This window comes from Phycodurus eques, chromosome 18 (assembly GCF_024500275.1).
Source record: "Phycodurus eques isolate BA_2022a chromosome 18, UOR_Pequ_1.1, whole genome shotgun sequence".
NCBI classification, from domain to species: Eukaryota; Metazoa; Chordata; class Actinopteri; order Syngnathiformes; family Syngnathidae; genus Phycodurus; species Phycodurus eques.
Window position 1 is genome coordinate 15,265,199 of NC_084542.1, and position 27,161 is coordinate 15,292,359.

Consider the following 27,161-nt stretch of genomic DNA (forward strand, 5'->3'; position numbering starts at 1 on the left):
TGAGTGAATCATCGCTCTCTTTTAAATATAATATGTCCTCCTCCTTAAAATTGTTCCTATTTCTTATTTTTCAGTTCTCGTCTTTTTTTAAAGCTTGAATGCCCAAAATAGGTTAGCGCATCCAAGGCAACTTGTGTTCATTTGAATGCTCTAATTTGATGTCGCTAATGGCGCTAATTAGATGTGAGACGTCCCCACCCCTGACTCGCCGCAAATTGCATTTTGCGGGTCAAAATGTCGACATGAAGACGTGTTGAGTCGTGTTGTCACATGAGAGGTTATTCTGGGTGTTGACATCAATGATGTCAAATTGGATTTGATGCGTTTGTGTGTGCGTGCGTGCGTGTTTTCTGTGTTTGGCCTGAGGTTAGTCGATTTTCGCGGTAGTTCATCAAGATCTAATTTTGGATTGATGTTTTCCGTTCCCCGAGAGAGGCCATTAATTACTGCTAAACACTGTGGGGAAACGCACACGCCCTCACTTTATATATCATAATTCCTCATAATGGTCATGATAATGGTCATCCCTTTTTAAAAAACATGTCCTAACTAGTCACTGGGATAAGAAAAGGGTCGTTATCGCAGTTGCTAGACGCTATTGTTCATACATTAAAGAGAAAACTGAGCCCATTTGAACTCTCTTGCTAACCAAAACAGCAGCACCGACAACAGTCTCTGTGATGCATTAAAGGGAGGAGGCCGTCTTACGTCGAGAACGCGTCTTTAACGCCTAGCCGAAAATCCACACGTACACGCGCTCTTGGCTGCCATATCAAGTGTCCTCTTTTTCCCATTCTGTCTCGCTCTATTTATAGCCCGTGTCAGTAGCTCTGCGACTAAATGATTGACAGGTCAATGCAAGCGTCCGTCCTTCCTCCTGTTTACCTTCTCCCTCTGGCATCACCTCTGTCTGAAGGCTGTGTTACAGTTATACACACGCGCACACACAGTCTCGCATTTCTGCGTTTGAGTGTGTGATGGAGTGTGAGTGAGTGTGCGCAAGTGAATGAGTGCGCGCGTACGCGTGTGTGTGACGATTGTCGGATTGCACTTGTCGAACTGCTGTCTGGCTTACAAAGGCGGCGCTGATGCCGGTTGCCATGACGCTGTCGCCGCTAGCCCGCTGGCAAGAGGAAATGAAACGGATGAGGGAACGAGAAATATACACGCGCACACACACGGATATACCCTGGTAATTTGATGACAGATAAAGGACTGCCACACAGACTTTTTCTTGCTGCCCTCAGTCTCGTCTTGAATTTGTTTGTACCGTATGTTACAAGATCGTAAGGTCATAACAACAACAAAGTTGTATTTTTACAAGAACCAGGATTGCACTCCAGAGTCTCCACTTTGCAGCAGCGGCTTGCTGCCCTTAGTCTCCTCGAATATGTTGTTTGCTATTACATCCTAAATCGGGACCGTGATTTTCAACTGGTCGACATCTGTTGAAAAAGATCGGCTTTTCAAGGTTCAAAGAGAAGAGCAAACTATTGTTTGTTGACTTGATTTAAACCACTGCTGAGTTTTAGTCAAATAAAATGTTTATATTTGAATAAAAAGATAATTGAGACAATTTGGTTGCACTCGTTCCACCCCCCCTCCGTTCTTCAACGATTATGATGCACTTTGTAACAAACATAACCTGAACTTGTAAGTAAGTGTAAAAGTATTCCAAGGTCACGTAAGCGGACAATTATCGGAAATTTGTCCTCCTTTCTGACAAATGTCAGTCGAGCTTTAAAAATAGGAGGCGGCTGCCAAAAGAGGAAAGGACGCAAATGTTCTTGCTGACTCTTTAGAAATGGCCGCTCGGTCACTCAGTGGTCATCGATACGCGAATGGCTTCAATTATGACCAAGCTGGCCTTGCATTAGCGTAATTGTTTCTGGCGTCAGGAGTTGCTAAGAAAAAAAAAAAAAAAAGTCCAAACCGTCTTACTTTAAATAGTCTCCTTCGACCAAATTCCCAACTTGGTGCCCAGAATGTGCCCGCTTTCACCTTTCTGATTGGAATGAATGCCACAGAACTGCTGATGGTAAAGAAAAAGTCAGCATGGCGTGAGATGGACGCAGCCCATATAAGTCACTTCCTGTCAAAGTAACGCTTCCTGCCACTCTTCCCTTTCCTGCGTATGACATCGCGCTGTAGATTGAATGGCTCCCAAATCCTGGAGCGACGTTCTTGGGCGTCTTGTGGTGGCTAAATTACATTAGCCGCTCTGATAGATGTTTGGCAAAAATATGCAGTTTATTTTTCAGACTTGAAAGCTTCCTGCAACATCAATTAAAATCTTTTTGTCCCCCCCTTCACCTCAACAGTAAGTGTATCTGCACATTCTGTAATGGACAAGTAGTGTTGTCATGATACCAAAATGGTGACTTCGATACTTTCAGCTGCATAAAGTACTGAAACGATACCGTGGCGAAATCCTAAAAGATCAGTAAAAGCAGTGTAATAATAGCTGAGGAAGCAAATTATTTTCGTTGATTCAAAATATCAGAATCAGAATCGTTTTTGTTAAAAAAACAAAACAAAACACTGTATTGTATAAAAACATAACGAATGAGTAAAATAATAATAATAATAATACTAATACTTACTGGACATTACTGTCGTATTCACGGGTTGGATGTGTGCCGAGTGAATAATAATAAATCTGGCCCTTGGTGTTTCTTAGTTTTTATACTACTACAGAAATAACTGACACAACACATTATGGGGGAACAAAGGGGGGGAAAAAAAAAAAAAAAGGCGCATAGCATCAGTCATCGAGTCTATATCGACACGCTGACTTACCTGACTGCACTCTCATACTGAAATTAGGAAGATTCCAAGATGGTAAACATCTCCAAACCTGCAGCTTGTCCTAAATTCTTCAAAGCAGCTTATTATATTTCATTATTTTTGTAGCCTCTTGAATTACAGAGGCTGCCGCCGCCACCGGGGAGGACGGCTCAGTCGATCGAGCTTCATTAAAAAGCACAAATGTGATACGCGGCGACGTGCTAGTAACAATAATAAAAAAATAAAAAATAAATAAAATAAGGTAGCTAGAGCGACGCTTTCCAGCGGCGGATTGATCGTCGGCGTGTGCGGCGATATTGTAGCGATCCGCAATCGGAATTGATTAAATCCGTCTGATTAAATCTGTCTATAATGGTCTATAATTCAATAATAACTCCTCTGCCTTTCTCCAATCAGAACAATTGCAAATCATCACAAATGGACTTCCAAAATAAATAAATGGCGCATATAAACAACGTTTTGTAATAGGATAATATTGCTGTTTCCAAGCCGCAAATAATCGCCTTTTATTTCTCGGCCGGCCGCTTTCCAAGCGCTCGTCTCGTTTTGAATTCCGCCTTTTCTTTGTAAGGCGTCGGCAGGTTACAGGCGGGTTAATTGGCTCCCATCTTCTGACACCTTAGACGGCCCTGAGCGCTAAAAAGATGCAAATCTCGGCCAAGGAAATGGATCCGGCCCATCATCTCCCACTTATCCAGGAGGGATGCGAGGGGCCACTTAGAAAGGATTCAAAGCGATGAAACATTCTGATGCATCTTTTGCTACGCGCGCTGCGCCCAAGTGCCTCTCCGGAGTTGATGTACGATTTGAAAGCCGATGATGACGATAACGACGAGACATAAAAGAAGGTTATTTCGTTGACGGTTTCTTTCTTTGGCAGCGGAAACAGACGACTTTATTTGGTGTAAAACAAGCAGCATTTTGCCACTCAACCTGGTGGGAAAATATTTTTATGCACAAATTGGAGAAATAAATGTACTGCTGCTGATCACCTTTTGTCTTTCTAATGATCTATCTCATATTTTTTTGGTCTTTTTTCATCCACTTTGTGTTGTCATGGCAACGTAATCCACGCAACGATGGCTAAATCTCGTTTCTTTCTTTGCAACCTCCTTGGTCCTTGCTTCTCGCTCCTCTAATTACAGTACATGACGGGTGAGTGTCAAAGGAGCGAGGAAAAGAAAGTGTAGACTCTCTTCTTTCACCAGAAGAAAACGTTTGTTTCTATCTTTTTCTTTTCTATCGTAATCAGCAGTAGAACAAAAACACGTTGAGAAAGCAAGCTATTTTGCGAAAAGGAACGTCAAGCAGAACAGCGACGCGAGTTTGTGTTTGCTTTTGTGACACCGCAAACTTTGCCACGACAAAAACATGACTGATAAAGGGCTTTACATGGACAAATAACAACATATTTACAGAAATACACCAACATATGCAACTAAAAGTCCCGTGAGCGATGCTGTTTGAGTATGAGGTGCCTAAACCTGTCCGACTTCCGAAGTCTTGGCATTTCTCTCCCTCATAATTGACGTGACAAGTCGACATTAACTGCCTCATCTTTCTCGTCTACTCAAAAGCTGTGCTGATCTCAAATTCGAAGCGGTGTCACGCCGCCATCTACAGGCATCTGTTACTCGTTACAGTGGTTTACAAACCTGAATTTGGCAGAAAAGCCGGACGAGGCCCTTTTCCACGCCTACTCATTGAAAACGTACCTGACGTGTGTGTGTGTGTGTGTGTGTGTGTGTGTGTGTGCGCGTGCGCGTGCGTGCGTGCGATTGCGTATAAATAGTTGGATTCCAATTGGCCATTATAAACAACGTCCACAGCAGTGAATGAGTGAAGAGAAATGAGATCCACCCTATATTAGCAGTTGGGACTATTTCCTTAACCAATCAGATTTGAAATTCGTCCTAACAGGCTCTTGTTAATGTCAGCATTTATCCGTAACGTCGCTAACATCAGCCAAATGTCGAACACGAGCAAATGAATGTTTACTGTGCTTTACCACTCAAGTGTTGGCTGTCTTTATATAGACGCTTGAATTAGCCGATTTATTTTTACAGCTCCAGTCCTTTGTGTTTTAAAGTGTCAGCAAACGCCTCTTCTCGTTTAATGAAAGCCGAGCAGATATTATGTATTTGTAATTATATCCAACCTCTCTTTTAAAGGAAATACGTCGGAGTGTGGAGTTCTTTTTTTTTTTTTTTTCTGCTAATGCGTGCAAGTATTTATGAACGAATGCATATTTCAGCTCTCGTAGGCTCCTAATTGGACGCCTTTCATCTAGTAACGCATGCTACTTTTCAATATGGCTTTTCTCTGCGAGGCGATCAAAGGAGCCGTTGATTAAAACGACACCGGAATATGCGTGTGTGCAGCTAGGATTACTCATCACAAAAACATCAGAGAAAACATTACTACCAACCCCAAATGTTTCGTGTGTTTGTTATCACAGTTTCCTTAATGTTTAACCACATTTATCTCACTCACTTGTTTTTTGTTTTGTTTTGTTTTTTACCGTCACGTTGAACTTCGTGAGACGGCGGCTTCCCGTCGTCCTCTTAAAGTTTGACGCAAAGCAGGAATTTGCAGGAAATTATATGCGCTTCCCTGGTTGCGCCAAAGCGTGAGAATTTTGGAGGAAAAAGAGAGAATATTGTTATATTATTTTTGTTCATTTAAGTACTTTTTTTGGTAACATGAGCGTTACTGATATGTATGCAAAGCTGTGCAAACTTAATAAATATATAAACAAGAAAAAAGAAGATGCCTGTCAGTTTTTAAAATAATACATTTGAATAACTAAGCAATAATTGTTAATAAAGTAAACTGAAATAAATTTTAAAAATGACAAACTCATAAATAAAATACATAATTACATACAGTGCATACACAAATAATTCACATTCATTGGACATGACAATAAAAATATATTTTTGACATTTAATGAGCTATATTGTGTTTAAACAGGCGGGAAAGATTTTAATAAAAAAATAGATAGAACGATGATAAAACTCTATATAAAGAAATACAGTACATAATGCGAGTAACGTGTCTGACGTGGGCCAAGAGAAATGTGGGTCTCATCCCGGCCGAGAAACTGGATGAGGTCGCACCTCTGTGACCTCATCCCATGTTTAATCTGTATGTGATTGTCCAGTCGAACACGGTGGGGAGACCATTGCTTTCGTGGGCACAAAGCACGCGCCCTCCTTGCGCTTTCCCTCCATTTCACTATAGAACAATAATAATTTTGAAAACATTTTGAAAAAGAGAAAACTGAGTGCAAAACATTGCCAAAGTTGTTGCGTTGAGCTCACTGAGCCAATGTGCGCAGATGAATTTCCAATTTAATCCAATATGATGTGCCAGATGCATATGCCACACGATTAATTATGCCCTAGAATGGCCTCAAAAACTGACGTGTCGGACTTTTGGGATCTAGGCCGACTTGATCCACCTCTTAATCGCACCACTATCACAAGGAAAATAGCGCTCTCCAATATTGTACATTATAAAAACATGAAATAACAACATAATATAATAGAACATAAAGAATTAAACAGTTTGTGCATCATGATTTAATGCTTCAGTTCAATGGACATTGTGCTGCTCCTTCTGGTGTGCCCTCTTTGGCCACCGGGGGGCAATATAATACAATCATGGAGACACAAACGAAGAAGAGTAGTTTCTAGGGATGTCCCGATTCAACTTTTTCCACTTCCGATCCGATACCGATATTGCAGCCTGGAGTTTTGGCCGATACCGATATCGGTCCGATCTAATTTCAGCAATACTCATGCTTTATTTACTTATTTTGTAGAATGAAATGTGGGAAAAGGATTGATCTTAGTCAAACTGAGAACAATAGTCAGCAACAGTAAGTATGAGGAAAAACGGACCCATTTACTATTAACAAAAAACTGTTGTGCCAGTCTTGGCCTTTGAGGGGCAGTGTGATACACGCAATGAGATAAACGCAATAACAAAGTAACAAAGAAAGTAGAAGTCATGATCGAATATTGTTATTATAACAGAGTTGGAAGAATATATCCCAGATAATATTGTTATATTGCCTATTTGTATGTGTTATGTACAGCGTTTGTGTAGCAATATTTATTATTTTGAGAGATAGCATCATGCTAATTTTTGTGAGCTAGTCAACTCTGTTTTTCATTCGTGTGTTAGCTTTGTGCTCGCGATTTTGTGAAGAAACAAACTAAGTTTGTGATGTATTTGAACATTCAATTGGTGTCATTTGTAATGTGATGTAATGTCTGTTTAGTTTTACACGGAACTTCAACTGGAGTGTCAAGAAACGACTTTAATCGAGCAGCATTCACTCCTCCTCGTTGCTACGATGTTAGCACCTTAGCAAGCTGTTGCTGTGATCACGTGGACTCTGCATGCCATTCGGGCGCCGCTGGATAGAAGTGCTGGAGCGGCGAGATGGAAAATGGACTGCTTGTATAAGTGTGGTAAAAGGATTTAATGATACAACATCTCAGCTTTCTATGTAACCCGGTGGTCGGAGCTAAAAGCAGGAGATGAGGAGGCTGCAAGAACAGCGGAGGATGTGCAGTATATGACGAAGAAGATATACATTATGCTCCAGAACGCAAATGCGCTCTGCACCCACTATGTCGGCATCGTCTCCATCTCCTCTGCCGCTCTTATTATTAGTATCGCCACCCTCAACATGGACGCCTAAACTGGGATGCACGCACCCCTTGAGGTGTTTTTGTGTGGGGGAAGATGAGCGCACCAACTCTCTGTCACAATGTTGAAGGGAGGGAGTATGGCTTAAAAAGTTTGGGAAAGGTCATTTAAGAGCAGAGATTCTTCGACTAGCGTGCACTAGGGCTCGGGAATATTTTTAGAAGCGATTATCCTAGCGATGACCCCATTGATTATTCCTTATTAAACAAAAATACCAATACAACATATGCATATGAGGTGCAGGTATTGTTGTTGTCCGCTTCAGTTCGCCATACTCACGTTCTACACTGTCGTATCTGTGACTTTGTGCGTGGCTTTAAAAGGCGGGGCCTGGCCTGGTGAGTGACATGGAAGTCAGCTAATGTTGGCTTTTGGGCGCGCAGGCTGGCTAGCGTGTCAGTTGTGCAGTTAGCGTATGGCTGTGCTTATTATGTGTTTATTTTGTTAGCGTTTGTTTAGTTAAGAGCTTGAAAGTGCACTAGCGGCTGTGTATATCCTTGACCACCTGTGAAGGAATTACAATTCGTTCTAGGTAGCGGTGCTAGCTCTGCTTTACAGTAGACGCATTTAAGCTTTTTTTTAAAGTGTGAAATGATCCCAAACTTCTTTTACTTTTACTCTTTGTTTTGATTTTTATTATTATTTTTTTGTCTTTTAGGTTGTATAGTTGCCGAGTATGTATAGTGCGTTTGACTGTACTTGCTGTTTGACTTGATGTACAGCAGAGGACATTCTTTATTTAGCAACAAAGCTTTACGCTCCTGTCACTTTTTTTTCTTCTGCCTCCTCTTCTGCCGGTTGCATCATTAGCCAACAACGTCTCTCCTGGTGTTCCAGCAGTTAATCTTGACGTGATGTATGTCGCAATTTGCATTTTGACGTTGGACACGCGTGTCTCGGATTTATGGACGTCGAAGCCGGAGCGGGGGGGAGAACAACAGCAGCAAACTGACAGCGGTAAAATCCAATGTGTGATCTTGTTCGTATTAATTACAATATGCGATGTACTACAAACAGAAAGGCTGATAAGAGTGGAAGGAGGGCGGTGGTCTTATCCTTCCGACTGTCGACCGCCACCAAAATTGCGGGCGCCGCCCAGAGGGGGCTCCCTCAGGGGGTCAGTGCAGGAAGTGTTGTTGGCGCGACACACCCTGATCTGAACTTTTTTTTTTTTTTCCTTTCAACATTACAGTCACCGCCACTCTTCTATTTGCTTCATGCAGCGATTTTTTTCCGACATTGATCCGCGTAATGTTCCGTCGAGAAGAAGCACATTATCTATTGATTTGTATCTAAATTTAAGCATTAGATCTCCTTCATGTGTCATCTCCCCATTCCCAGCAAGGCTCTTTCGAAGATGTATGGATTTTTTTTTTTTTTTTTTTTTTTTTTTTTTTTTTAATCGCTAGTGTCCTTTCCAAGGCCTGTTAGTACCTTTTCTTTTCCATACTCAAGTCAAGGATGTTTGAATTTAAAGGAGAAACGCTGGGCATAATGAATATTTATGAGGCAAATAAAATGATATGTGAAGGAATATGAGCAACATGAGAGGTATGTGTGTGTGTTTGGGCGGTGCCACAGGGCAATGTTTATGGATGTGTGATTTGGAAAATATATGATTTAAAGGCGGGCTTGTTATCATTGAGTCAAATGGAATGTTTTGCTTCGGTGGAGGCGAGCGTTTTGGAATCGGCACCTTTTCTCACGCTACCTGCCGCTAAAGCTCTTATCTGGCCTCCATCATTGTCCCGCCCCAACGAAACCATCGCAAATAACATAAATATTGGAAAAATATCCGCCGTCGCAGTAAGCGCCGTGTTTGTGTTGCTCTTTGAATTTGCTTCGTTTGTTTTTCATTATTATTCTTGAGCCATATAAATCGCCATTTCAAGGCTTTCCCATACTAAAAAAACAAAAAATATATAGTTTTATTTCAAATCGCAAAATTCTGCGTTTTTGAAAATTCAGCTCCCAAACCAAGTGGGTAGGCATTTCTATCTATTTCTTTTGTATGTTGACAAAACAATCTCAAAAACCCATGCCCGAAAAGACACAGGAAATCTGCCATTGTGTTTCAAAGCTTCCATTTTAAGCCCCCAGATTTTTTGAAAATTCAGCCTCCGAAGGTATACAGTGTCCGTTAGGCCTATCTATCACGAGGAGACCCACAAAAAAGTCTCAAGAACCCATGTCCAAAAAGGGCAGGAAATCTGTCATTTTAGTTTAAAGGTGTCATTTTGTCCTAGAGATTTGGTCAGTTTGTCACAAAACTTTAACCGCAAACACTCGAGTCTAGACAGACGGGCAATGTTAAATCGTGAAACATTAAAGTTTTCGTCCTTGCTTGTGCGGACGGAGAACAGCAGCGAAATTTGACGGGCCCTTTCATTCCGTTTCACTCTCCTCTGCCTTTTTCAAGTGAGTCATCTTCCACCATCTGTCAGCGCTGCTCATCTTTAAAGCCTCTCTTTCTTTAAAAGTCTCTTTTCATTCACATGAAGACGATCGGGTATCTTTAAACATCATGTCGACTTGAACACCACGACCAATCGGATTCTTATCTCGCTTGCTATCAGGCCCCCCCCCCATGTGTACCTGTTTGGGGGACATTATTAAGTTTTATTGAACAACTTTACGGTACAGTGAATCCCCGAATATTGTGGGTGGGGGGGCATACGTTCCAGAGCCACCCACAATTATGAAAATCTAACCATTAAATTTTTTTTTGGGTTTGTTTTGCCCCTCCCACATGCTTTAAACACATTTAAATGTATTAAAACACATTTTAAAGTATTCTTAACGCCTGCTCTTACTCGCTTGCTGTCAAGAAATGGGAGGCGATTGTAGAACATCACTGCTAGAACGTTAGCAAGCTCAATGCTAACATAAAGAGCGGTGCCTTGAGTTCCGAATGACCCGACTAAGATTTATTCAAGGTGCGAGCCGCTCGCGCTCACAACAAGCAACAGTTTGGCAAATTAGAATTGGTGAACAATTCTTTAAAAATAGGATTCAGTATTTATTGCAACTCGCAGTTGAAGTTTACTGTTAAACTAAACATAAAACAACCGCCTTTAGGTCTGCTAGCTTAATGCTAATACATAATGGGAAACACCATAGACTCGCTAATGATTAGCATCTATGCAGCTGGGTTATAACCCTTTAAGAAACAGATATTTGAACACAAACAATCACACAGGGATCAATTCTTTATCCTCCGTGAAGAATCACTGTTACCTCTGAGGTGTTGTGACATCTCCTCTATCGCTATATCCAGTATATCTATGTATGTCTGCATTACACTGCCCCCAGGTGGCCAAGGCATGCACACCAGAAGGATCAGCATAATGTCTATTAAATTGAAGCAAAAAGAATAAAAAATAAAAATAAAAAAAACCCTAACAGGAATTTAAAATCATTGAACTCCATTGTTACTCGACATGGATTAAGGATCGTGTTTTCTTTTTAAACCACGATCTTGATATCTTGCTAGTATTTTGTTAGTGTACGCAAAAAAGAAAAAAAAAAATTAATCGATAGCTGATTATCAGCAGCAGCGGGTTGTATCAGTTTCATCGTCGCTTCCGGGGCGCTCTGCACTGAGTTGTAGCATCTTGAGTGCAGTCACACGGATACGACCTGTGCTCCGTTATTGATTCCCCATTGGACGATACGTACGACCCTCAGTCGTCTTCCCTAATGGGAGCTGTGTCACATCATTGCTAAATTTATGGTTAAACGGAGGTTTCCTATGATCTGCCGCACGCAATTTACTTGCATCGGAGATAACCTGGAGCTTCCTGAGGGAAGAATAAAACAAGCTATAAATTTTAAAGGCAGGATCATGTGAGGTCGCAAACTTTTTTGAAAGGTATACCATCACGCGAGGTCGCACGTTTAGTGGAAGTGAGCCCCGGGTGTGTTAGTGTGTGCCTCGTTCGTGATCCTGTTACATGCTTGTTTAACTCGTGTAGGCGGGCGGCGGCATCACTTCTGCTCCTTCTCGACATCACTTCGCATGGCTGGTTCTTCTGTAATTTTTTTTCCCCCATGTAGTAGCACCACTATCGTGTCGAATGTATAGAAACCATTGATACTGTACAAAAACGCAAGACAACCGCACACAACTGTGCTGCATAAATCATCTTTAGTCATTCAAAATCACTGTCTACTAAAAAACATTTGAATAAAATGCATCATAGTCATATAGAGATGCTGATTTATTAAATGTATCATTCACTGTCAGCCTTCCCAGTAAACATGAATATTTGACTTTTAAAGCCGTCAATGGCAGTGAATGTGTGCAAATCACTACAGACGTATTTTGCTGTTAAATTTAGTTGTACAGTTGACCCATTACAGATTTTTTCTTTATATTCATATCACGCATAATTTGCCTGATCACGAGATTTGTGTGTAATATATGTATTGTACAGTACTACTGTGGATTATTGTATGTTTAAGAGTTTATAAGGTGTTTAAGAGTATAGAAAGCGTTCCTAATAGTATGCTAGACGTTAATAGGAGTGTGGGGAAGATTAAGAAGAGTCTGGACAGGTTCGTAAAGCTTGAAAATATGTATGAAAAAAACAAAACAAACAACAAATGGTCGCAACTTCACGGTTTCATAAACAAAACGAGGGATTGCTGTACTGTAAAATTCCTTGAGAAAAACAAACATCATCACAGTGGCACAAATGAAGAACCGTGATTATGGGGTGGGAACATGGTCCCTATTCAAAATAGCCCCATAATATGTCGTGTTTAACATTAATTTGTCAAGTTTCAAACATGTATTATATCATCACGATAAAAAGCGCAACTCCCCCCCCCCCCCCCCCCCCCACCCCAAAAAAAAAAAAAAGTCTATCATCTCATACATTTTACACGATTAGGCAGAAATTCCTCAAGCAGTATAGTTGTCTGCATGAATCAAAAATGCTGTTGAAAGGGCCCGGAGTATGTAGATCTTTTTAATGAGCTAAGCGCACTTCAAAGTCTTCTCCTTATGAATATTCAACCTTGTATTTGTCTTTTTTTCTCACTCTGGCTCCCTTGGCCTGACAGCCATCTGTCTGCTTGTCTTTGATGTGCGCCACATGTCTCCGCTTCTTCTGTTCCCAATGCCAACACGCATTGTCGCGAGCGCGTCTTGAACGTATGCAACGCCAAAGTCGACGCAAAAACCCCAAAGATGACGACGAGCGCGTAGCCGAGGGCCACCGAGCATACAAACAGTAACCTCCCGTTTTTTCACCTCCAAAAACATTCGCCCCTCTGATGCAAACTTGATCTTTCCTTGAAAGTTAAATTAAATTCTGTCCCAGATCTGGGCCCAGAGCCTTGAGTTTGACACCTGTGATATACAGTAGTGTAAATCTTCATTTCATAATGTTTCCCTTGGTTACAGTGGCTCCAAGACTTTCTTTAACCAATCAGTTTCAAATTCGCCGTCACACGGCGAGCAAGTTGACCCTCGAATTGAGTTGTGTAAAAGCCAATTCATACTTTCCGTTGTATATAACAACAAAAACTGAAATAATTTGCAATCAGAAAAGTCTGGCACGGTTCAAATCTCCAAGTGTGGGTACGTGCGCCCTTCATTTCCTCTTTCTTGGGCTGGTGGCACACTCATCACTTCACTTCTCAAACTTTGTCGATAGGTTTCAAAAGCACGGGCGGGCAGCGAGGGTCGGCCTCAGGAAGTGTGTGTGTGGCGTGCCCAAGTTAGTTTAGGGGACAGCCAGGGTGGGGGAGAGAGAGCGAGCGAGTGAGGAAGAGGAGGGGAAATTACAATAATAAACAGCTGTGAAAACCAGAGAGGGGGTTTGTAGTGGGCCGGAGAGCGGCTGAGACAGCCAGCGGCATGGTAAGACCCCCCAAGAACCCCTCGAGGAGCAAACTTCCAACCGGGAAGCTTTTGGAGAAAATCGGGACGGGGATGAACGAGGCGTTTTCTCGGAGGAGGTCAAATTGGGCGAGGCTCGAAGTCAAAAGATGGCGGCGCCGGGCCGTCCGATGAACATGTGACCTTGGGCTCCGGGACCAGAAGAAAGCATTCCTTGACTGGCCGTGATTAGTGTGGGTGCGGGCGGGGTCACTGGAGACCCCAAAGGAGGCAGACGCTGAGGTGACGCCGGGCACACCTGATAACTTCTAAGTAATCTCCTTTTGGACTGGGCAAAATGAGGTAATCCATGACAAGGCCGGACGTCCCTCGAAGGCTTCGTGCGTGGCGGCAAGAAGGCGAAGTTTAAACATCCCTCGAGACACCCGGCGTCTTATCTCCAATTTGCAGACTTCCAATCCAAGATTTGTTGGCTTCTCTCCCCCGCCGCATCCCGTTCCTGGCTGTCGGAAAGGTCCGTCGGCGGCGCTCGTCCCGTTAATCCCGATTGCCGTCTCCCGCCCCCCGGAAGCGCGGTTGCATGGACGGATGCCCGCCTCGCCAGCTTGGATGCCGAGAACATGTTCGCAAGATCGGACGATCCACGAGGGACTCAAGACTGACGTCGTTTCGGATGCTAACCACTGACCTTCGACCTGTAGGAAAGTAGAGAGCATGTAGAAGGGTTTGGAAGGAGTGGGAGGAGCCAAACACATGCGCCAATATGATTGGTTTAAACTTCAGTCTGCATGAACTACTCAGGAAATTTGAACAGGTATTTATATGCCCGACTTCAAGTCCAAACTGCTTTTTTATTTTAATCCTTATAGACCCTCTAACGTGGGGGAAGAAGTCCAGCTTGACACCCAGCATGTGGACTTGGGCTCCGCGCTACCGTGGCCGGTTTAGAGCGCCTCGTTGTCAGCCGTGAGTGTGCGCATGTCACTGTGAGAAAGGCAGAAGCGCCAGGAGGGGAGAAAGGGGGAGTCTACACAACTTGTCAGCCAGCGTACGGACCGGAGCTTCGGGCTGGCGTGGCCACTTTAGAGTGCCTCATTGTCACGGCATGGACAAGACATGCTACGACCCGGTGGGATATATTCCAGCCACAGGAGGCTTTAAGCGAACAATATTTTCAGAGCTCAAACAAAGTTATGTGTAGGTAAAAGAAAGATGCTAGACAAAGTGTCATCCGTTTTCCAGGTAGTAGAAGTTGTATTTGATTGGCAGTTGAGTGGGGCGTGGTTTCAGTGCATTCAGCGGACGCGCCCCCGTCATCGAAAAGCGGAGCGAATGGCTGGATTTTTCACACCATTTTGAAGACTCAGTTTATATACTTTGCGATTTTTTTCTTTTTTTTTCTTAATCACTCAAATTTGGCAAGGCTGTTACAAACACTCCTCTCTGTAGTCTGTCAAATTTACAAGACGCGATTTTCACTTTGCTGGGACTTTAAAGAAGTCCTGTAAATGTCCTCCTTTGGTTGCCCCTAACAACGACAACAACAAAAATGTGAAATGTTACATTTCAGCAACTCAGTTTATTTTATTTTAAACAACTTTGAATATTTGTATTTGGGGGTATTTTATCCCTTTGTAGGCAACAGTGTTTGTATAGAAAACATAAAACATAAAAGGAATAATATCCAATGTGATTATTAGGCCATGTGATGTGATGGGTCAATAATTGGCATCCCAAAAAATGGAGGAAAAAAAACACATCAGGTTCCCAAGATGTGCTATAAAAATATCAAATATTTTCATTTCCACATTAAAGAGTCAATCTTTTACAATGACTTAAGCCTAAACTATACATTATATGTTGGGGCTTTTAACCCTTTATTACTAAATTAGTTTCTAACGCCGTGTGTGGACTTCTTCGAGAAAATCCATCTGGCGGAGGAATATTATGATTCTGTATCACAAAGTAGGAGTCCAAATTGAAATAACGTAAGGATTACACGTTAAGATAAATGTGCGCGCCAAAGTGTTCGCTGCAAACAGCCCACAGGCTCTTTATGGTCTTTTCTGCTAGCGTTTTACCCACTTACACACACACACACACACACACACACACACATGCAAGCCTCTGCACAAGCATGTGTGTTTGAGGTGATAAGTGATGCACTTTTTGTTTGTCATTTCCAAGCACGCGTCGCATGTCACCAGTATTTTTCCATAATTAATAACAGTGCCGTGGGCCTCCAAACCTCCACATATAATGAATTAGCATCCATCGCCCACGAATAGAACGTGAAATACGAGCAGACAGACAGCCTTTTTGTTGCATGCTGAGTTATGTTGCTTATACCGCGCTAATATTTAGTTTGGCGTATGGACACTGGCTGTCTTTCAATTGCTAAAATGGATTCTAAAAGGAGCTTTTGTAAATGAACGTATGCTCTACGAATGTCCACACAGTGTCTTGTTTTCTCTCCCGGTGTGCGTGCGTGTGCTTACAGTAAATGTATGTTTACTCGGGTAATGACTTGTGCTACGTCCAGCTGGCTCAACGGCAGCGCATGAATCTTTCTTTGAGCGCCGACGCGGTGTCATTCTGTGGACGTGGCAAATTTTTTAGCACGTTTCATAAACACACTATCTGCTTTTAACGTCACGCTTTTCATATCGTCTTAAGTGCTTCTAAGGGAATACACCAAAAATACAAGCCGAACTTACAGCGGTACCTTGAGATGTGAGCCGTCATTGAGACGAATTGTTTTGTTGTTGTTGCTTTGACTGACGAGGGCAAACTTGAGATCCGAACGCTGTAAGGTGGCAGGGAACGCAACTTGCTCAAAGGCAGCACTTTGGCAATTAGTGAACGGACCATTAAAAATATTTTTTTATTTCCACTCCCATTTGAAGTTTACTCTCAAACAAACAAAACAGAGAATTGCAATCTCAAAGCTAAGCCTTTCAGTCTGCTGGCATAATGCTAATCCTAACTAGCATCGATGTTGCGGTGCACTAACCGTTTAAGCAACTGAGCGAACACAAACGGTGCAAATACATTTAGAAAGGCAATATAACTCATATATTCTTTATCCTCTGCAAAGAACGACTAATAATAGTGTGGTACTGATGATCTATGAGGAGTTGAGACATCTCAATGAACAGTATGTCTGTCTGGCGGACACACCAAAAAAAGGACCACAATGGCCATTCAAGTGATACAGTGTGACAAAAACGGTTTAATTATTTGTAATTCTATTTAGTTACGTCATTACTGTATGTTTTTATAAAAGACAATATTGTGGAGTGATATTTTTCTTAATTGAAATACACGTTACACATTTTTATGGGGGGGAGGGGGAGGCTGTAACGGACTAATGGCATTTCCATTTATTCCGCTGGGGAGAGATAATGTGCGATACAAGGTACCACTTTAAATCTATTATAGGCTGTATTTGCTATTACACCTCTTACAAAGTCTGTGTCAGCTGCATATCTGTACTCGCTGCTGCAGGCAGTATCACACACCCACACACACACACACACACACACGCGCGCGCACACACACAACGCATCCATATGCTAGTGGGGCTTCTTTATTTAGTGTTCAAATGGCTCGAACGGAAGGGAGAGTCCCACAAGAGAGCGGGCGGCAGGAAAAAGTGGAGCGATTTTACACATCCCAAAATAAAAAGCACCGCGGCTACACGCTAACGCACAGGCGCACATGTGAAAATCCCGGCGGTGCGCTTATGTAATACAGTGAACCCCCGCTATCATGCGATTCATCGTTCGCGCCCGCCGCCGATTTTCAAACCATGTTTTTAATTTTTTTTGAAAGGATCTTTACTGTGAGGATGCAAGACCGAATTTGTCGTTGCCCGCCTTCAGTGTAGTACCACGTTGTGCCACAGTATGATGATAGCAACAGTGAGCTCGATACGATGCGATTACGATAACGTCGTTGGAGATTTCTCTTAACCCCTGCTATGGCATTTTGCATTATATGTTAGCATTAAGCTAACAGACTTTTGTTAGACTAAATTATGTGGTTTAGTTGAAAAATTGTGTTTTTTATTAGTTGTGCGTTAACCTCCAACTGGGAGTGATAAAAAGCTTAGAACAAGCGCACCTTAGCTATTTTTTAGAGAACTGTGGGATTGAGAATGGCCTTTTATATTTGAGTCCTTAAAGTGATGCTCCCATTTTTTAATTTTTTTTAAATACTGATAAGAGCAAAGGCAGTGAGTGCGGAGGCAGACGTTGCTCGGGGAGTTGCTCACGGGTTGACGTTCCGTGTCAAAGCAGAGAAGTTAAGGTCTTCTCAGTCAAAGAGGGTCTCCGAGGTATTCTACAAAAATAAAACTTCAGCCCTCCCTCCTGTGCAACACCCTCGACATGAATCCCTCCGCCTTTATTTGTCGCTTTACTAGTGTGTAACAGTCAAGTGATTTACTCTTGTATCCGTGTGTGTCTGCGCAGGACATCCAGGCTGAGATCGATGCCCACAATGACATCTACAAGAGCGTGGACAGCAACAAGTCCAAAATGGTCAAGGCTCTGGGAAGCTCCGAGGAGGCCGTGTTCCTTCAACACAGGCTGGATGACATGAACCAGCGCTGGAGCGACCTCAAGGCCAAATCGGCCAACATCCGGTCAGTGAAAACACGGACGGCGACCGACTTGACTCGACGTGCCGCTGAACAGGGAACGCGGTGACGCCAAAGTGCTCTGCGCATAGAGATCCAGCCGGGATGTGACGTTGGTCACCCCGGCGTGATGTTACTTATCGTTAACTGTATACAAGTAGATCTCAATACATTAGAATACGGTAGAAAAGTCCATTTATTTATATACATTATATAGATTCATTAAACACTTAATTTGCATGGGGCAAATTCCTGCCTGGTTTCTACATTCAAAATAATTGTCATTGTTTCTTGGTTATTATGTAATATTCTAGTTTCTAGAGATGGTGAATTTTGGGTTGTTGCTGTAAAATGTAATCATTCCAAATTATACATACAGTATATATTAAAAAAGTCATGACATATTTCACTGTGAGTGTATAATACAAGTTTCACTTTTTAATTGAAGTACCTAAATTAAGCTTTTGACACTATTCTAATTTATTGAGATGTACCTGCACTATTTATCCTGCTCATCTAAAAATGATTAACTATTGACCTTCCAAAAATATTAGATATTTAAGATAATCCAGCTCTCCTCAACATGAAGAAATTTGAACCCGAACATAAGGCCTTGTCAAAGGTCACTATTCTCCATTACCTCACCACTTAGCATGTTATTCATAATATATAACCCTAAAGACACCATTCACTGAGCTCAGTCCTTAAAAGACCACACAGATGGCCTTTTTCTTCATCGAGCGCGACTTGCACGCCTGTGAAATATTTATGCGGTCTGGGGGCGTTGTCCCTCAGATACTGCACACCCTGTGCTTCAGCATGTCTGTTGCAGTCCCACCGGGGTGAAATATATATTTATGTATAAGACTCCAGCCAGAGGTAGCCGAGAGACGCTTAAACTTCGAACCCGGTCAGGAAGGAGGCGAGGAGGAGGGGGGGGGACCCCACCTTATTTCATGGTGAGGGGCTGCGAAGGAAGTGTAGGTAGAATTAAAGTTGACAGGAGCTAGATGGAGATGCTCCAAGACCAGGATGGAGTGTAGAGAGCAGCAGCGGAACAAAGACAAGGAAGGAATGCTGAAGAGAACATTTCACTTGCCACCAGGTTCAGCTGCACTGCTGAAAATGCAAACATCCCACTTCTGACGCCATTTATTGTGGAACTCCGACCAGGAGTACCCTCAATCGTAAACCCTATACACTGACTAGCTGCCTCTTTGACATTATAACTAGATTGTGTACATAAGTGAATCAACAGATGGCCTCACAGCTGAGCATTCCAGCCGTGAAAGGTGAAAATCCCCGTTACACACGAGATCATTTTCAAAACGTTTTAGCCCACAGACACACTTTAAACACATTGAAGCTCATTCGAAAATATTTAAACTTAAATTCCTTCGCATACTCACTCACTCTCTTACTCGAACAGTGTGTTTGCGTCAAGCTGTTTATTTTTCACGCCCAGCTGAAGTTAACCGTTGAACTAGCATCCAACAAGAGAATTGAATGTATCCTTAAAAGGCTAACTGTTCAACCAATATCGTCTGACAAAAGTCTGCTAGCTTAGTGCTAACGTTTAATGCGAGACGCCTTAGACGGACGGGCTCACGGGAATTAGCATTTATAAACCTTCGAACAACTGCTCCTTTAACACACACGTTTTGACACAAAATACACATAATAAACAAGTTGTACAGCTTAAATACGAAAAATGGAATGTTAACGTTTATTAAGCCAGCAGTGACAGCATTATCGGCAAATTGCGTGTTCTCCTCATGTCGTGGGAATCCACAGTAGAATTTGCAGTTCATTGAATTGGTTTCACTGAAATACCTCAGCCAGGGAAACCCATTATCACACCATTTGTCATATAAAAAAGCTAGACCCTGACTGCAACACTGAAGCGTCAGGAATTTTTGCATTGTTTTGCAATTACAGGCCAAATCCGACAATGAAACAGACGATGATGACGACAATGCATGTTGTGAAACTGGGGTGCTCCAAATTTGAAGCTAATATTTCTAAACGCACACTTCGCCTCGGCAGTGCCCACCTGGAAGCGAGTGCCGAGCGCTGGTCCCGTCTGCTGGGCCTGCTGGAGGAGCTGTGGAGGTGGATTTGCATGCAGGACGAGGAGCTGGCCAAGCAGATGCCCGTCGGTGGCGACGTGCCCACCCTGCTGCAGCAGCAGAACCACTGCGCGGTACGGTACACCTCGAAATCATGTGCTTCTGTATTTATTTCTCAAAGTCGTGACCAGATATTTTGCGTCGTAGCGTCGCAGGCATGACGGCTTCGTACATTTCAGAACGTCAAGGTCAAAGCGGACTGCGTGCGAGTGGCTCGAGCCCTACTGCAAATAGCGAAAATCAAATAATCGACGCCTGTCAGGTTTTATTTTTCTCCGATAGATGCCACAAGGTGGCGGGCGGCTAAGCGCTTCATGAAGCTCCTCAAATCACTTCAATGTAGTTCCTTGGCACCAAGATGCCACAAGATGTCACCAAAGCGATAGACTAGTGCCTCGCTTATCGAAGGGCTTACGTTCCAGAACCCCCCGCGATAGATGAAAATATGCGAAGTAGCGACCATATTTTATTACTCATATATATTTTAAAGCATTTTGCATAACACCAATGCAAAATATGCAGGCGAGTGAAAAAAGATTGATTAAAAAGCCGCAATATAATGGTGACTCGCTGTATTTGTCCTCCATTCCGAGGTTTTCGTCACTAAAAAACAGGCAGCTGAGTGGTTTGCTGAAACCGCTGGAAGATCCCGTGCTTATAAATCACCGTGCGGTAAACACCGGTGTTATTATTCATCATCAGGCCAGTCGGCGGCACATCCCGTTAAGATGAATTGTGGTTCGCGGCAGTCCCCTACGAAAATAAACACTTTTTGTGCGTCCTTGGTTATTAATTGGCAGTTTTATTGCAGGCAATCAGCAGCCGGCGGCGGGCATATAAAACTTGTTTCAGTGCAGTTAAATAATCAACTGCACAAGTTTATCCTCTGGATCATTGTTCAGTTCGACCCTCGTCCCGCGCGGCATTATTTCTTGTGTCATAAGTAATCAGTAGTGACCCGTTGGTAAGTTTGTCTTCATTGGTATTTCTCAGCCGATGTAATTATTTACCACAAGCGCTGGATATTGTTGACGTGTAATTGCATTCAGATGGACGAGGCAGCCCGTGGAGACGGTTTTACCGCGCTGGCCGCTGCTCTCGCTGAGCTCGCTCTCGTCTTGCCGTTGTTACACGCTCGCTCCCCGACGTCAGCGCACCTGTCATGCCGAATGTGCATGGATTTGATTTCTTTATTTATTTTATTTTGTATGTTTTTAAAAAAACGTTTTTTGCAATCATGGAAGTACCCTTTTTTTTAAAACTTCCCACAGTTAATATCGAATATAATGAGAAAAAAATAAATCATGAGCAAGACTTAATTTGGTTACATTATTTCCAACAATTAAATTTTGTTGTTGATTTTGTCAAAGAAAAAGTATTCTTAATCATGACGCAGATCTTTTGGGGGTAAATGTATTTGGCACAAATGATAAAGTAATGAAGCATTTTTTTTTTCATTTAGGGGTGTACTCACTTTTGTTGCTAGCCATATAGACAGGTGTGTTGATTTTTTGTTTTTGTTTTTTTTTTTGGGTTGGGAGGCCAGTGAATTTACACTTTACAAGCTGTACACTGACTGCTTTACATTGTCACAAAGTGTCACTTCGTCATGATTGTCCAATGAAAAGATTGAACAAAATATTTACACAAACGTGCGGGGTGCACTCACTTTCGTGAGATACTGTAAAAAGGAGTACATTCGATGTCGTATAGTGCGGGCCGCCTTCCAGCGTAGAACAATAAATGTCTTGGCTCTTGTGCCTGCTTAACCTTAACATCATGAAAGTATCATCAGTCAAAAACAATAGGTGACCCCACCATATTATTGCAGAAATCGCGCCGGCCTGTGCCAGAAGATTATGTGGTCAATATTACCTCTCATTTGGCCCACATAATATTAAAGTCCATATATTATCCTCTGTCGTAATGTCAGAGTTTATATAATAGGCTAAAATTCTGATCTAAAAAATGTGTTGGCAGGAGGATTGACCGCTTTACAACGTTAGCCACTCGCGCTTACCACTGACCGGCTAGCTGTTGTGTCGCTTGTTATTAAAAGCAAAGTGTCGTGTTGATTTTTGTGCTTCACAGTGCTAAAATAAAAGTGCCTTAAAAATGGAATTTAAATTGTTTTCCGAGGGGGGTGGAAATGTGTTCTCACTCACCAAACTCACAGAACAAAATTAGAAGATACATGCAGTTAAAATGTTATTTCATAAATGCCTGTACTTTAAATCCCGACTTTGGAAGTTGTACTTATTTCGACAAAGCTCTCAGTGTGATGCGGCACATTTGTACACCGCTGGCAACTGCAATAATAAACATAAGCGTGTCAATCAGAACTGAAGATGATTATTTTTGTCAAGGCTGCCTTTTCTTGCAGCGCTGACAAGAAAACTCAATCTTCCCTGCCTTTTATGTCCTGTTTTCATGCTCTTCACTATCCATATTGACTGTATTTTACATATTTTAGCTGTATTCTTAGTAGATTGAAGTAGTGCTGGCCTATATGGGGGGGGGGAATCAGCAAACAATTTCGGCTCATTATAATTGCCATGAAATGTAATTTTTTTTTGGTCAAAAAAAAGCGAATAAGCGGGGGTTCGGGAAAAAATACTGCAAACAAGCGGGGTTTTCCGCGATTAACTCTGTGGTAACGTCGACTGTTACTGGACTTGCACTTTCTATATTGTCAGACTGATTGGAAAATGTCTGTGTTAGGTCAGGTGTTCTTCCTTCAATTTTTTCCTATTAAATTTTTCTGGGATCCTGTGAGATAAAAACGCTAAGCCACTTAGCCCGGCGGTGTGCAACGGATGTGTATTAAGAGAACAAGAAGCAGTCCGAACCCGAGCGAGCACTGGTCCGAGAATGACAGAGACCAGGCGGCAAAGACGAAGAAAAAAAGTTGGGCTGATTAAACGTGAGAGTTGAGCAAAAGGGGGAAAAACTTTTACAAGTGTAAAATCGTCCATAACTGCAATTATTCATCATCATGCTTTCAATTAGCCGGTGAAAGGCTGTCCTCGTTATCAGTCTCGTTAAAAGCGGCGCTTTGTGTGGCCAGTTTTTTTTTTTTTTTTTTTTTTTTCTTCTTCTTTTAAATGCCTTTGATCGCTCACCAACATTTGGCAACCTCTTGACCATTGGTTTTGCACCTGGGCATCCCAAAAAGTCATAATTACGCTCGTTGAAAGTTACTCTGCGATTGTGCCTTTCCACGTTTGATAATTAGCCACTCGGATTCGTTGTAATCACGATGCCAGACTGATTAATTAGCCCCATTTGCAGCCTTGATAGAGGGAAAAGGAGAATTGAGCACACACACCAAAACACGCAAGACAAACAGTTCCTTGAAGCCATATATAGTTTACAGTTCATTAAACTTTTAAAGACACTGTAAAGTGAATTTAAAGATGTGTTTCTGAGTTCATTATACATGTTTGAAGATAATTGCTGAAAACGTGCAAAGACTGAAAAATACTGCATGTAAAACTCAGTTGTGGAGATATAGGATTAAACTGTTTCTCACCATTTCAGTTTTCCAGATTTTTTCAATTTTCTTATGTTTACATTTTTTGGGTGGGGGGCGTGGCTAAAACGGTAACACAATTTGGATGTGCCCCTCCCACACTATAACGATAATGTTGTTGAAAGACAGTTACTACACTAGTATATCATAAATAAATGCTGTTTGACATGATACTTTTCATGAAACTTTGGGTTAACATTCCAAACTTGACTACTTTGGGGGCATTGGCACCTTCTGATGAATTGTTTTGCAAAGTTTCCCTTGCATCCTGGTCAGCTATTTATCCCCCCCCCCCCACCCCCCCCTATTTTGATGCACGTTCTCAGTTTCCTGGAGCAAAATGAGAAGTTCAGCTGTGCTTATTGTGTTGCAGCCGGGATGCGATAGAAGTAGCCGTCGGTTTTCGGCGGAAAGACAAACACCGCCCAGCCTCAATCATTCATGGGCCGCGATGCACAATGTCGACCAAGGTCGTCATCGCAGTTTTTTTTTTTTTTTTTTACTTAAAGCACACACACAGAGTCCAATTGTGATAAGTGTTCAAAAGGAGAGGGGACTTTTATCTTAAACATAGCCAGCCTTGTCTTATCTTTCACTGGCTAGATGGGATTTGTCAGCGAAATGGAAAAGCACGTTAGCACCAAATGTATTTGATACATATTTTTTTGCCTGAGCGAAATTACATTTTGTCTTATTGAAAAGAAATCCAGAGAGACCACATAAGAAAAAATTCTTTCCGCCCTTTAAATCACACATACTTTCTAAACTCACTTCAATCGATATAATATCCATATACGCTGCTGGAAGCAATGCAGCCAGTAGAAATGATACAAAATGAAGGAAATAATACGAGGAACCTTTGAGTGAGCCATCCTTAACACCTTATCTCCTCGTTCCTTTTCCTACCCTCGCAAATAACTCTTTGGCCTCTTCATCCTCCTGCTGCGTGTCTATGAAGTTGCCCTCTATTTATCAATCCCGCTATCTGCCCACTCCACGTCCTGCACAGGAGCGAGAGGATCAGGGCAAACGGCGCAAAAACAACCAAATTTATTCGCAGGCCTGCTGATTTCATTTGCCGCGTTTCACCTCGAGGCCGAACATTTGTTCACTTGTTCGCAGTCTCCGTGAACTTGGCCTGCCTGGAGTGAACACATTTTGCAGGAAACGGGAACAAAAGAGGGCACGCTTCAACACCGGTGGTGAGAATTTAAATTCCCACACTCCTGCTGAGCTATTCTTTGCCTTTATCTTCATGTCCCATTTCGGCTAAAGCGGATATTTGTTACGTGGAGACGTGCACACGTAAGCTCTGCAGCGATGTGTACCCTGATTCACCTCTGAAATACACGAGTAACTTACACTAGTGCTCTTAACCAAATTTATTCATATGTCAAATCAATGTTTCCTATTGGAATGAATCAAAATGCCATTAATCCGTTCCAGACCTCCCCATCAAAAAAACTTTTTTGTCAATTTTCTTTCAGTAAAGTAGCACTGTTTTATGAAAACATAATAAAAGAGAATGTAAAAGAACTAACTTTTTTTGCATTTACTGTACATAATAGGTAGCATTAAATGTGTTGGATGTGTGCCTTCATGAGGTGAAAAAGAAAGATAAAGAATCTAGATTTGTCGCTAGTTGCTCATTTGGAAAAAGGGTCACTAACTTTTCCGGTAGAAAATAATTAAAGACAATTTTAATTTTAAATTTATTTAAATCTGATATGCGTGAGGGTATTATGATAAAAAAAAAAATCTAATAATTATTGTCCAGTTTATGTATGAGTGTGAAGTATAAATTTAAAGAATATAAATTTGGGAAGTACATTTGTGTGTTACAATACAAAATTATAAAATGTTTCCATTTTGTTTTATCTTGCTTCTTTTTTTTTTTAATATGAGCGACTGCTCCAATTGCCATTTTTATTTATTATTATTTTTAATTTTATTATTATTATTATTTTATTTTTTTTTTACTTTGTTTTACTCTTACTCTTATTGCACAGTATGCCGGATATGTGTGAGCGTGTTACTGTTGAGAATAAGTGTTCCAGTTGAAAATAATCAATTAATTTGTGTTTTAATACTGAACTGGTTACAGTTCAAAAAAACTTTAACTTGTGTTTTTGTGTGTATATTCTTTTTAAAAGTCTGATACAGTATGTGTGCGAAAGTAGCGTTACCAAGTAAGCTCCTCCCATTTAATCAAGCTGCCTGGCAGCAGTCTGAAACGACACGGCATCCTCGTAAAGCAACCACACACTCCGATTGGCAATGAAATCCCCCGGGGTCATGTGTGTATTAAAAACGAGAATAATTACACTGTTATGTGTAATTGAAGTGTTGCAAAATTGCCTCTCCCCTGACTCTGCGGGAGCCGTGAGGCATTATGTCACCTAAAGATTGAAAGTCAGGACTTATTACAAGATAATGTAAATACTAATTAAGGAACAGAGCGGGCCGTACGTACTTTGCCAACCGCTGATCGAGTTTGATTTGCGATCTGTCGGCGGACTCGCTAATGATCACTCTTGCAGGGCTTCTCCCGCCCGGCTAGCCAGCGATTCACTTTATTCTCCAGATCACTTGGCTAATTTACCACCACCGCGCCGCTGCAGAAATATTTCCGTTGACCCTCAGTACCTCTTCACAAGCGAAGGATAGGCAGAGGGAATTCTACTGCAGCGCGGCAGGCGCCTAATTAGCCGTCGAAAGCGTTTGTTGGTCATCACCATTAAAGCTCAAGTCAAGTAAACAGCTGCCGCGCTTGGCCCGGGCCCCCGCGAGTTCATTCCGAGCGCACCTCTATCGTGACGTGATGAAATCTGGCCACGGTTCAGTCTGAGTTCACGTGCGGCGGCCAGATCGGCAGACAGGAGTCACATGTGGAGGGGGGAAGGCATTAAAGCAACTCATTAATCTGCCGTCCTGCTCGCGAATGTAGCATCCTCCTCGTTGCTACCGTCTTGCGTTTCAACTTGCCGTGGCGAGCTTTCGCTTCTTTATCCGGCTTATGCAATGTTATTATTGACTTGTATAGTGAACTTCCGTTATGCGTTCCAGACACACACGTGGTAGGTGAAATATCACCGAGACAGAGAAAACCTGCCTGGCCCGCTGAATCTCTATGAAGTCAAAATGAAACTAAAATTGTGGTACTTTTATTTTGAAATCTTTTGACTTCGATGTGCACGTGTGTGGGCGATACAAGCGTGCAAAAGCAACGGCTTGTGTCTTTACTGTTGCCAATGTAGCGACAGTGTACCTGTATTTCACAAGTTTTCTGTAACTTCAAGTGACAACGTTTTTAAAAGCCTCTCGCGACAATGCCAAGTGTGTTCCTCTTGTCAGTAACATTTGTATTTCCTGCACGTGGAAGAAAGAGGGGAATCTGGACTAATTGGGATTGAAGAGCCTCAACTAGCGAAGGCTAATGTTAGCGGAGTAAGCGGTTGGTGCAAATTAGCAAATATTTTT

General features: G+C 42.1%; 1 protein-coding gene across 14 annotated transcripts in view; it reads left to right on the forward strand.

The window, feature by feature from the left end:
* utrn (utrophin) overlaps positions 1-27,161 on the forward strand; it is a 133,311-nt gene that overhangs the window by 63,180 nt on the left and 42,970 nt on the right. For 13 of the 14 annotated variants that reach the window (XR_009770309.1, XM_061704389.1, XM_061704390.1 and 10 more), the window contains 2 exons: positions 17,854-18,026; positions 20,067-20,223. Coding sequence is in view for 13 of the 14 variants with exons in the window: in XM_061704389.1 (XP_061560373.1) it covers positions 17,854-18,026; positions 20,067-20,223 (330 nt within the window). In the remaining variant the exon portion in view is untranslated. Of the gene's footprint in view, positions 1-13,161; positions 14,193-17,853; positions 18,027-20,066; positions 20,224-27,161 lie in introns of those variants that run through there. The other variant, XM_061704401.1, reaches the window with a different exon arrangement.